The 13,025-nt window shown below is 40.9% G+C and overlaps 1 protein-coding gene across 1 annotated transcript in view; it reads right to left on the minus strand.

Annotated features, from left to right (window-relative positions):
* Nucleotides 1–13,025, minus strand: part of LOC149289294 (beta-mannosidase-like) — a 32,586-nt gene that overhangs the window by 5,874 nt on the left and 13,687 nt on the right. Inside the window, exons 4-13 of the mRNA XM_089490710.1 lie at nt 12,446–12,613; nt 12,116–12,239; nt 11,719–11,891; nt 10,714–10,821; nt 8,238–8,389; nt 6,756–6,873; nt 6,498–6,584; nt 5,021–5,188; nt 4,631–4,849; nt 3,548–3,712 (exon numbers count right to left, since the gene is read on the minus strand). Coding sequence (XP_089346836.1) covers nt 3,548–3,712; nt 4,631–4,849; nt 5,021–5,188; nt 6,498–6,584; nt 6,756–6,873; nt 8,238–8,389; nt 10,714–10,821; nt 11,719–11,891; nt 12,116–12,239; nt 12,446–12,613 — 1,482 coding nt within the window. The remainder of the gene's footprint in view (nt 1–3,547; nt 3,713–4,630; nt 4,850–5,020; nt 5,189–6,497; nt 6,585–6,755; nt 6,874–8,237; nt 8,390–10,713; nt 10,822–11,718; nt 11,892–12,115; nt 12,240–12,445; nt 12,614–13,025) is intronic.

Consider the following 13,025-nt stretch of genomic DNA (forward strand, 5'->3'; position numbering starts at 1 on the left):
CCTGCTGGGCTACTCGACCACTCCGATGAGGGAGCTGTAACAGTTTCCGGCACGAATGCCGGTAAACTGTTACAGTTGGAAATGCATGATCGCGCTTTCCCTTCCGGGTCACGTCACTACTGACGTGACCTGGTAGCTCACGGGAGGACAGGGTATCTCTGCAGGGTCTGTCTAGACCCTGCTGGGCTACCCGATCACTCCGATGAGGGAGCTGTAATAGTTACCGGCACGAATGCCGGTAAACTATTACAGATACATTCCCTCCAGTGTGTCATTAGCCTTGGGGGACTGCCCCACATCCGGGGCAGTCTCCCAGTGCCACACATCCGGCAGTAATGTCACATGATCGCTGTGATGACCAATCACAGCGATCGTGTGACCGTTACTGCAGATGCTCTTCCTCTCTCCTCCATTATTGTGATCGGAGAGAGAGAGAGAGAGAGAGAGAGATCATCTTGCAGAGCTGCAGTGTTTAGTGCAAAACCACATCATATATAAACCCCCAAATACCTGTCTTACCCAAAATCAACCCACCCTTTCCTCCCCACAATCCTCCAAAAAAAAAAAATACAAAAAAAAAAAAAGTTTAGTTTTGTGGGTGGTTAGAGGGAATTGGGGATAGTGTAGTGTTTTAGAAATTGGGTAGGTAGGTGTCGTGTACAATGGCACAACGTGTCTTCAGCGCTGAGGAGGCTTATGACTTCCTCACTCAGTCTGATGACGAAGCCACTCTGACTGCGTCAGACGACGATGCCACTCTGACTGCATCAGATATTGATCCAATATCTGATGAATCTAGCTGTGCGTCAGATAATGACGAGTCAGAGGAAGAAGATGATGGCCAGGGTCCATCTGCTAAAGCCAGGCGTGGAGAGCCTGACTCTAAGTATAATTGGGTGCCCCCAAATATGATAGACCCAGTAATCCCTGCTTTTACTGGGACTCCTGGCATCAGATGTGACATTGATGCTAGTGAGCCAAAGTCATTTTTCAATTTAATGTTTGCCCACGAGTTTTTTGAGCTGCTAGCAGCTCAAACAAACATCTATGCAGCCCAGTGTCAGGCAGCTGACCAAGGAGACAGAAGCCAGACCTAGTACCCCACTGACTCCCAAGAAATTAGAAAATTTTGGGCCCTGACCCTTATGATGGGCATTGTGAAAAAGCCCACTATACGATCATATTGGAGCACAGATCCCATAATATCCACCCCTGCTTTTTCCCAAACAATGCCCCGGAACAGGTACTTTGGGCTCCTAAAATTTTTTACATTTTAGTGACAATTCCCAATGCCCCCCTAGAGAGCACCCCCAATTTGACCGTTTATATAAATTGAGGCCCATTATTAATTATTTTTCAAGTAAATTCCCTGAAATTTATACAAAAAAAATGTGGCTATAGACGAGTCCCTGGTCCTATTCAAGGGTAGACTGAACTTTAAACAGTATACCCCGTCCAAACGCTCGAGGTACAGTGTAAAGTTATATAAACTTTGCGAGAGTGGGACGGGATATACTGATTCCTTCAGAATCTATGAAGGGAAGGACAGTCACCTTGATCCCCGTGGCTGCCCACAATCTGTGGGTACTAGTGGGAAGATAGGGGGACAGCAGGTCCCACACTATTTGAATAAGGGCTACCACCTCTGGGTGGATAACTTTTTTACCAGCCCAGATTTGTTTCATTTTTTATTTTTACAGCAGACCCTGGCATGTGGCACTGTTAGGCCAACCCGCAAGGGTTATCCTAAAAACCTTACATACCCAAAGCAGAGGCGCGGCACTACCAGTGCTCTGCGCAGTCAGGAGCTGTTGGCCCTCAGGTACACTGACAGGAAGGATGTGTATATCCTCTCCACTATACACAACGAGAAGGTGGTACCTGTCAGTGTACGTGGGGAAGGTGATGCTGAGGGGCTCAAGCCTCAGCGCATCACCGATTACAACAAGAACATGGGGGGTGTAGATCTTTCTGACCAGTGTCTGCAGCCGTACCTGGTGCTGTGTAAGACCAAGACCTGGTACAAAAAGGTGGCCATTTACCTCACCCAGGTTGCCATGTACAACACATATGTGTTGTACAAGAAATGTGCCACTGGGAAGATCTACACCTTCCTAGAGTTCCAGCTCAAAATCCTGAGGGATATCCTCTTTGAGCACCCAATCCCTCATGTGCAGGATGAGAATGTCCTGCGTCTTACCGGCAGGCATTTTCCTTCTACAATCCCCACCACTGGTGCCAAACAGAAGCCTCAGAAAAGATGCAGAGTCTGTTACAAAAAGGGTATTAGGAAGGACTCCAGGTACCACTGCCCTTCCTGTCCCTCTTTGCCAGGACTCTGCATCGATGAGTGCTTCATGATCTACCACACCAAGGTAGATTATTACATTTCCGTTATACTTTTTTTGTGTTAGGGTGAGCCACAGGGGGGTATTTTCAATTGGCACAATTCCATAAGTTTTTTTGCCTACAAATTTAAAAAAAAACATAAATAACCATATGCATAAAAAACCTATGCGTGTGGGGTATTTCCGTAATCAGTGATCCAGTATGCCGGCACATTACAACTTATGCCCTGTAATGTCCAGAAAACCACAAAAAAACTAGGCATGTGGGGTATTTCCGTAATCAGGAGAGGCGGCTGAACAACTTAGGATAGATTTCTCTGCCGTAACACATACCCTGTACAAAAAATCCTAAAGAATACTACAAAATACTAAGACGCGTTGTTGAAAAAAGCGCAGGAACTAATTTCTGTGGCCACCTTTGACAGTGATTGGTGGCCAAATACCTGTATGTAGAATGCCCAAATACCCCTGATAGGATAGCCCGGGTTGTCTGCTTTACAGAAATATATACCTTTGTGGGTGTTTTTGTTTTATTTGTTTAAAATTTGAGTTACAGTCATTTTACGGCTTTGTATAAAGTAATGTACACCTTGTATGTTGGCTTTATGTGCTGGAAAATTATGAAAATTCTATATAAATTAGGTATTTCTGAAATCAGGACACCTGAATTGATAAATTTGGATGGAATTTTCTGTCACTTTACATATCTCTATCTTTCCTTGAAAAAACAATATATAGTTTACATGGGTACATTATTCACAGGGAAAGAGAATAATCGCTGAACCGATATAGCGAAAAAATGGCAAAATTGCTCCGGGCTTTGAGGTACCAAAAACCCCTGGGATTGAAGGGGTTAACCATTCTTATGTGTTCTAGTTCTGGTATTCATTTAGATGTAATCAGTGACTGCAATTTTTATTACATTATATGGACCGAAGTATTAGGACACACATCTTATTTATTGAATTTAGGCACCTAGCCATAGTCTGCATTTACACACATTTGGGGGGAAAACGGAGAGAGCTCAGTGAATTCAAGCTAGTGATAGGATACCAGCTTTGCAACAAGTCGGCTTGTGAAATTTCACCCCTGCAAGATATTCCACACTCAACTGTAAGTGGTATTGAAAATTCAGAAATATCTTCTATGGCATTCTGCTGGTCTCGTTGAGGGCATAACGGCTCACACACACTGCTTACCTGAGTTAAGTAAAGCATATCCTGGAACTCTCTTACAGGATCACTGTTTGTTGGTATCTGGTAGTGGAGACCAGCTTGAAGAATCATTTGCTCGTTACCTGAAGCATGGTGCTGACGATGGTATGTAAAATTGCTTCCGTAGGACCAATCTTCAGGAACTGAAACCTATAACCAAATTAAATTGTGTTGTCAAGCCATTTTTTAACAATTCGATATTCTAAGGCTCTCTTGAGCACATAACCAGGACAATAAATGTAAACACAACACAAGGAGGACTTTTGTAGACGTATATGTAAAGGTGTGCTTTCCTACCATTTATTTACATGATTGCTTCAAATTACTCACCTTACCTCCTGCACCAGACTAACAGGTCGATCTCTCAATATAAGAACTCAATTGTCAAACACCTTACTAACGCTGCCATACTTCTGATCCCCTCTCGTTGGAGATCTACAATACCCCTGACCATTATGGACTGGGTAACCAAAGGTGGAGGCGATTCAGTCCTTTGAATAACTCTGACATAGGGCTACACATTGAATGGAGAAGTATAGGACCACATGGTTCAACTCGCTAGAACTATTACAGAGCCATAAGTTTAAGCAATGACTTTCCGATGGCATCTCAGTATAGATGTTGATGGGAGCCCCCTCCGCCTTATGAGCTCTCAATTCCCCAAGGGGGGTACAGAACTCCCTGGCCCTGTTGGGTTGGCAAGGCAAATGAAGAGAGAGGAGGAGAACTCACACATTAAAAATTTTTTTTTTTTTCTTTCGATTCCCTTCTTCCCATCTCTCCTTCCGCAACGTTTCTGTTTCACTTGGACTTGGGATCATGCATCTGTTTATTTAGCTACTGATACTTGAACATACTGCTTGATAACAAAACAAAAAAGTGGAACAGATGAAAATCTATGCAAATGACTTTTATGGGTGAGACACCGCTAAATGTAACAAGGAGCAAACGTGTGTCAGGATTGTTCTTGTTCTCACAATTACTTGACCTTATGATGCTTTTATATTTCCAGTGTCTGTATATTTGAGCAAATCTCTGATTTTGGAGATTAAAAAAAAAATGACTCACCTTATAAATGGTGCCAAATGATGGCCATGACTGGAATCCATATTCTGAAGCCAAGCGAGTTCTGGGGTATAATCTCCAGTCCCAGCAGTCTGTTAAGTAGTTATAATAATGGGTGTCACCAAAATGATTGTCATATGGGTTCTTGGACAGCCAATGTTCTTGAACAGTCTCTTTCCCATTGGATGGGCTTGAAGGCATAAAGGGACGGGTGTTATCCATCTATACAGGAAAAAGGAATGCCAAATGCTCTGAAACAAAGGGGGTTTTTTTTGGGGGGGGGGGGGCATTTGTAACATATCAGTCCAAAACAGAACTTAATAAGGACTGGTTTGACAATAATAAATATAAAAGACCTAGGAATAAGCACAGATGTCACTTCTAATCACTTACATCAAGGATAATCTTCCTTATGGTTTTTATATAAAGGGTGACATAGTCTTGTACATAAACAGCTCTCATTTTGTCAGGTATAGAAAACCAGTCACTTGCAATTGCAGCTTCATTTTCATTATTGCCACTCCAGACAATAATAGAAGGGTGGGACTTAAGTCTTCTCATCTAAAACCCAATTAAAAAAGTATTATATAAATAAACTATACAATATAAACAAGATATACATTTCAATACAAAATTAATCTTATGGTATTTACAACGCAGATTTTTCCACCAGTAGAAAAGTATACAAAAGCATACAATTGTATGCAGTTAGTGTAGGACACATGGGGAATTCACTTCCACATAAGCCTGCCAGATTGTCCATTTAAAAATGGACAACTACGATTCCTCTGAGCTACTGGGTAGCCTAGAATCCCTGTTGATTCTAGGCTCTTGTCTACTTCTACAGAAACTGATGTTGACTGACCAAGAAAGGCATCTTTAAATGAACCTCTCTTATACATGCCACTAAAAAGCAGGTGTTAAAAGTGGGCGAAACCAACGCTCTAGCAACACCATAAAACTTGATAGGCAACTGCCCACTAACAAAATGCATTAGCTTGGAAGGCCCTTATGGAGTTACATGACAAACAGCTTTGCCTATGGAGAAATATTTGCTGAGCATAATACTAGCATCTGCTACACTGTTTTTCTGTTCTATTGATGGGAAAACCATTAAGAAAATGAAATCAATTTTCTTAATGGTTTTCTGTCACCACAATTTTAAAAAGACCACTACTTATTACTCTTAAATATTTTTTTCTACTGGCCAATTAGCAACATCCTTTACTGGAGCTTTTATGATTCTAACCAGTGTGGTCTGTTTATGGGATTATTATCTGGAATTTATCAAACAAGATATTCCTTCAGAACGATAAGACTTTCACTAAGAGGTCATTGATGTTTAATATTTAAAGCAGCATAGGCCTTAGGCATATCATCTAGTAGGACAATGTATTCTTACAGGAACGGGTATACTTATATTAATATACCCACTGACATGATGTGTGTAATATATATATTATACACACACAGGCGATAGATCCTTAGTCTGGGACAACTACGCAGTGCCCCGAGATATAAAGGCTTCTGCTTAAAACAACCATGTCCACCTTTCAGTTAAGCCTCCCTGTGCTTTGAACTCCAGGACTTCATCTGCTTGACACAAAGACACATAGGACTAAAGGACAAACCTAACCCAATGTCTAAAAGCAAGGGATCAAGGTCAAGAAGGCGAACCAAAATCAAAACCAAGAAGTGAAAACGTAGATAATTGCACTCTCAAAGTGAAACAGTCTCTACACAAGTTAGACAGAGCTGTCCAGGACTGGATTAATGAGATACCAATCGTGAAATGTCAACACATGTGACAGTATCCCACGTGCAGAGTGATGCACAGCATTACTACAAAGGTTGTGAGATGTGCACCTACCTGATGCGTTACCTCTTTGTGGACCGTATCTAGGAACAAGTCATCAGTGGGATACAGGGAGCAGGCAAACATAAAGTCCTGCCACACCTACAATGACACAAACAACAGGCGCAGTGAGAAGAGCAGCCAGCGGTTCATATTGGACACAAGTCGAGTCCCACATTTCAGTGAAGTTGCTCTCTAAATAATAAAATAAACTGTACAATTATTACAACAAAATTTGCAATAGTACATTATAACACACGCGGAAATAATTACCATGATTCCAAGTTCATCACACATATTGTAGAATTCATCACTTTCGTAGATGCCTCCACCCCAGACTCGCAGAGTATTCATGTTTGCTTCCACCACAGACCTGAGCAGAATCTGCAACCTGCAAAAGAAGAGGTTTTGTGTATGGACAGCTTGAACAAGTAAAGTGATTGGATGGTAAGTAATTTCTTATATTTGCTAGCTAAATTCAAATACCGTATAAAGATATTTTCTTAGAAAGGCATGATATACAGGGATATAAATAGAATAACATTAATATTTTAGAGCTTCTTGATCCAAGGAGAAATCCGATTGCCTCTTGGAGTCAAGAAGGAATTTTTTCCCCTGATGGCAGAATTCGAAGTAGCTTAATTAGGGTTTTTTTGCCTTCTTTTGGAGCAAGAATAGAAAAGTTAGGTAGAAGGGTTGAACTTGATGGACTTAGGTCTTTTTTCAACCTTATGAACTATGTATGTATGTATATATATATATTTATATATATATATATATATATAAGATCTACCAATTACCAGCAAAGGTAGAGTGGGTGCTACTTTTACCTAAGGCAATCACCTAGATTACACCTAAAATGCACAATGGTGCTCTGTATGTCAAAGCTATGGTTATTCCGCCTTAGACCCTCCTTAGTTATGTTCTTTGAAGTCCATGACATGGGTATCTACAAGGTATGATGCTAGTGTGTTATGCCAGCGGGCTATCATTCCATGACCCTTGTTCTACTTACAAAACTAAGAGTTAAGCCTGATTTTAATGTTTTTGATTAGTATTTTAAGACGGCAACCAGAGAATATGTTTCTGCAACACAAAGAAAAAAAATCAATTTGCTTTACAAAGTCATCAAATAAAATTAACAATAGCGTGAGAACACCAAGGGTTGATATACTACATAACCTTAAAAAAATATCTCCCTCTTAAGAGTTTGTTCCCTTAAATTCGACACTATGCTGTGCTCTGTATGTATGGATACGATGAAGTCAGGGGGAATATTCTATTTCTTGTATTGCACTATAATAATAAAACAATAAAACATTATACAAGTGCACAGACTGTTGCGGTGTTTCATTGTAAAACCAAGTTGCGCTGGATTCCTCTAGATACAACAAACATTTTGTGGGAGTGAAAGCGCTGCACAGCAGGCAACGACAGAGGGACCCAGCAGTGTATAGACATAGTTATCCTTACCACTAATGTACAATTACTTTATTGTTTGATGTGACATAATTACTAGGCATACAGGGTGCTCTTAGAAGGTAGTGAGTAAAACAAGAGTGGAGACCTAGTACTCCAGAAAACATTAAGTAGCAAGTTCAGCTTGGAAAAGATCTGGAGCTTTCAAGATCACTAAAATGACAGAAACAGAAGACCAGCGTTCAAGGCCAACTGAGCACTCCTGATACCATATTTTTCTTTACACCTATGTACAATATTCTGGGGTACAGGCAACAATGGGAATACAACAGTTACCTCTCTGACGTAATTCTGTCTTGGAAAGAGTCCGCTGGAATCCAGTTGGAGCCTTTGAGGAAAATAGGGACCCCATTAATTCTAATATAGAACGACAGGCCTGGAGAACCAGTGATAGGTTCCTCGATCAGCTCCACCGTGCGAAAATAAATCTGTACAAATACAGAACCGCCACGCCAGTATAAAAGCATTGTATAAGCCATGACAACTTCTATGTACATTTTTTCACACTCTGAACCAAGATTTTATTCTGTAACTAGGATTTGGAATACGCAAGTAGAGCCCAATATGTTAGCAGTGAAATGTGACTGGGAAAGAAACTTGCAATCTGGTGTGTGATGCAGAATTCACCCATTTAATAGCAATCTAGTGGGGGTATTTTTTGATTTGCATCTCATTCCTCTTTGATCAGTATTAAAAGGATTACAGATATTAAAATGATTGTGGTAATCCCAGTTTTGCAACTAGTTCATTACATTGTTAAGCACGTGATCAAAGTACTCTGACAAGAGGTACCACGGATATATTAGATATTCAGTGGCGGATCTACCGGGGTCGCAGGGGTCGCGACTGCGACCGGGCCCCGGCGGCAGGGGGGCCCAAGCCAAGGGGCCGCCCGAAATCTTTTTTTTTTTACGGTATTTTTTTTTTAAATAAGGCAGGGGCGTCCAACATGCGGCCCGCGGGCCAAATGCGGCCCGCGAGACCTCGAGGTGCGGCCCGCGTAAGATCGGCAGCCAGGGCAACCGATCTTACACGAGCCGCACCTCAAGCCCTGCTACTTACTTGTGGGAGGGTCTTCTGGACAGCACGGAGGAAGCAGAGTTCACGTGACTTCCTACTTCCTCTGTGCTTTAGCAGAGAAGGCAGAGGGAGGCCGCGCCCCCTGCTGAAGTCTGTGAGCGGCATCGAGGAGCTGCAGTGCAGGTAAGGGGGTGGGGAGGGTGTTTGAATGAGTGTGTGATTGAGGGAATGAATCTGTGAATTAATGATTATATGAATAAATGAGTGTGTGTGTGTGATGTGTGTGTGATAGCATGGATGTGTAAGTGCTGGAACCTAGGCATGATGGGACTGTGATTGCTGTTGGCAATCACACTCCTATCATGCCAAGTCAGCCAGTACATGCTGAAACCTGGCCAGCTGCCCCCCTTGTGTAGTGATGCTGCCAGCAGTATGGGGTCTGCACTTACAGCCACCCTGTACCAGCATGTACTGGCTGACTTGGCATGATAGGAGTGTGATTGCTAACAGCAATCACAGTCCCATAATGCCTAGGTTCCAGCATTTACTGGATGGATGTGTAAGTGCTGGAACCTAGGCATGATGGGACTGTGATTGCTGTTAGCAATCACACTCCTATCATGCCAAGTCAGCCAGTACATGCTGAAACCTGGCTAGCTGCCCCCCTTGTGTATTGATGCTGACAGCAGTATGGGGTCTGCACATCACTTACAGCCATCCTGTACCAGCGTGTATTGGCTGACTTGGCATGATAGGAGTGTGATTGCTAACAGCAATCAGAGTCCCATCATGCCTAGGTTCCGGCATTTACTGGATGGATGTGTAAGTGCTGGAACCTAGGCATGATGGGACTGTGATTGCTGTTAGCAATCACACTCCTATCATGCCAAGTCAGCCAGTACATGCTGAAACCTAGCTAGCTGCCCCCCTTGTGTAGTGATACTGCCAGCAGTATGGGGTCTGCACATAACTTACAGCCACCCTGTACCAGCATGTACTGGCTGACTTGGCATGATAGGAGTGTGATTGCTAACAGCAATCACAGCGAGCACAGTCCCATCATGCCTAGGTACCAGCATTTACTGGTTGCCTAGGCTAACAGCAATCACACTCCTATCATGCCAAGTCATATTGCTAATTTTGTCCAATTGCGTGTTACCTACTTTTATTAAACATGTGAGTTTTTATTATTATTTTTAAAGGTGGGGGTCATTTTCGGTTTTGGCTAAGTGAACCCTGAATGTTTTGGTCCAGAATTTTCATTTTAGTTCATCCCTAGAATAAATCTAGGGAATCCTGAATTTGTAGTCGCAAAACTTTCAAGGCCCAGAAATCAGTGAGAGGAAGAGTAAAGGTTTTGTGTCATTTTACTTTATTTTAATCTGCATATTTTATTAAAGGCCATATTTTTTGTCACAGTGAAAAATGAGTGCGGCCCGCGCACGTATACAATTCTGATGAAGTGGCCCACTGCAGAAAAAACTTGGACACCCCTGGATTATGCCCTTTGTACATGCGCCCCTTTTTCTTTGATTATGATTCAATATGTAAATTGAATTTGTTGAATTAGTTGAAAAAAAATTGTTGGGTAAAAATCATGTTTTTTTTGGGGGGGGTGAGGGGGTGGGGGGGCCCTTAACAGATTCTCGCACCCGGGCCCTGAGGCGTCTAGTTACGCCCCTGTAGATATTACACAAGAGAGGTGTTTTAAAAGCTCGGTGAAATACTGCACCTTGGTCGTCTTTTTAATAGTGTATCCATCAAACATAAAGCTGGCAGTCAACTCGTATCCAGTTTGCGATCCGTACCCATTTGGCCACCACAACTCTACAGAAGCATTCTAAAATAAAGCGAAATAAGAGTGTTTTTTTATTATTATATATACTAACATTTTGTCTCATTAACTTAAATATGCATTATGAAGTCCAACCACCCAAAATAATGAGGTTCGTGGTTATTATGCCATTATAACTATTCATTATACAGGGCCAACTCTGTCCTTCCTGAGGTGGGTTGCTAAAACTTTGAGTGACATGGCAGCATAGAACATACGCAGTTAGTCCAGAAATGATAAATTCTAAATCTATAAGTAATGTGCTGAACGCCATTGTTTTTGTGTTAATAAATGGATATGTGAATAAATCATTGATGTTTCACACAAACTAAAACAAAAGATAAAATAAAAAAAATATAAAATAAACCTCTACATAATAAGCTTTTGGGACCTCAGATCATATGTTTTGTTTACATGCTTTAATACATTGGCTATATGGCTTTGTGCATTTCCTTATTAATAATGGATATCAGTAGTCATGGTAGAAACAGTCCCCAACTTATATTCAATTACAAAGAAATTCCATCCAAAAATATAAGAACAGCTAAAACATCTGAATGATGTGTTAATATTCTATATTATTAGCTTTGGATGGAATAGGCATATAGTGCCATAGGATGACTCCTAGGTAGAGATGTATACACCAAGACCACGAGGTTGTGCTGTTAATGGCCAAATGTGCAACAATGAAGTCAACCATGGAATTTATAATCTTTGGGTAGCAGAGATGAGGCAGAAATATGGAGCTTTTATTTACCTTCCATTACAGAAAGAAAAATTCTGTATCTACCTTACTTTTATCTACACAGATCGAAAAAGGGAGACGTGATTATAATATACTTTTAATGAAAACTGTGACAACAGAAAACAAATTACATTTGCTCAAATGATTCACAAACTCACCTGATGGATTTTTACAATCACCTGAAGTACCCTCTGCTCAGGATTTATTGTTATTTCACTGGAATAATCAACTTTAAGGTCTGGTATTTTTATTGTTGCACATCCCTTAAGATTGTCAGTGATTGTGTCAAAGACAGGCTCTATAATGATTATCCATTGGGAAGTGTCATTATCTAAAAAAATGCAAATTCAAATAAAATGTGATAATGTATAATTGGCATATAAACAAAAATACTGTACCTACCATAAAATACCCACTGCTTTTTCATTCAATTTGTCATGATAATCCTTGTTGGGTGACAGGGCATAAGATCCCGAGCAGCTCAAAGACTATATTAAATTGGTCAGTAAAGTGTTCCAGAAGAAAACAAGACATACTTACTTGAAGGGCACCTACCAAAAACTGGAAGATACGAGATATAATCCAAGTGTACAAGGTCGTAGGCCTCAATCCAGATATCCTTCCAAATTCCTTGTGTAGGAAAAGCGGGGCCCCAATCCCAGCTAAATGAGCATTGTGCCTAAAATTAAAAAGGGTTGCTGTTATATTATGGTATTATTAAGCCTAGAGGACTGGGAGTTGCAGGGGAGCCACTTTATTCTCTGTCGCTTATAAGGAATTTTCTTACATGGTTGGCAAGAGAGCCAAGTCGTGCTCCATGATCAGCCAGCTTGACCACCACCTTTGCAATTGTAGATACATGACAAGTAACTAGGATTGTCTCACCTTCCTGATGAAGTTCACGTGGCATTCTCCTTTTTGTACGTCAGGAGGGCATTCTGGTGGGATAATATAGGAGTGGTTTGCGCTTCTTTCTTTTGCCCAACCTACAGCAGACCGAAACCTGATCTCTATGTAGTTTTTCTCCATGATTTGTTTGGTAATGTCAAAAGACTACATTTGGAAGAAGAGAGAAAAAAAATAGACATATAATCTTCAAGGCACATATTAGTTATCACCATTTTATCTGACTTTTGGACTAGTGCTTATTCGTTCAACCCATAGATAACGTATTTTGCATTTTTGTTTTACATATTACTTTTACATCATCTATGATTTAGTGAACTGTAAAATATGCAAAAAATAGTTATACATTAATTCATACCTAAAGTCATACTATGTAAACTTTGGACTTTACGAACTGGATGCGCTCCTGTCTATTTCAAATACTGTATAAAAAAGTAGACTGGAAAAGTGCGTTTTTTCCCCATTAGATCTTATTTGAAGAGTTTTTTCCTCAATATGTCCAGAACTCTTTTATAGAGAGGAACAAAGCACGAGCATGCTTTTTTTTTTGCTATTTTAA

This window comes from Sceloporus occidentalis, unplaced genomic scaffold (genome assembly GCF_023333645.1).
Source record: "Sceloporus occidentalis isolate IW3139 unplaced genomic scaffold, rSceOcc1.0.p SCAF_46, whole genome shotgun sequence".
Taxonomy (NCBI): domain Eukaryota; kingdom Metazoa; phylum Chordata; class Lepidosauria; order Squamata; family Phrynosomatidae; genus Sceloporus; species Sceloporus occidentalis.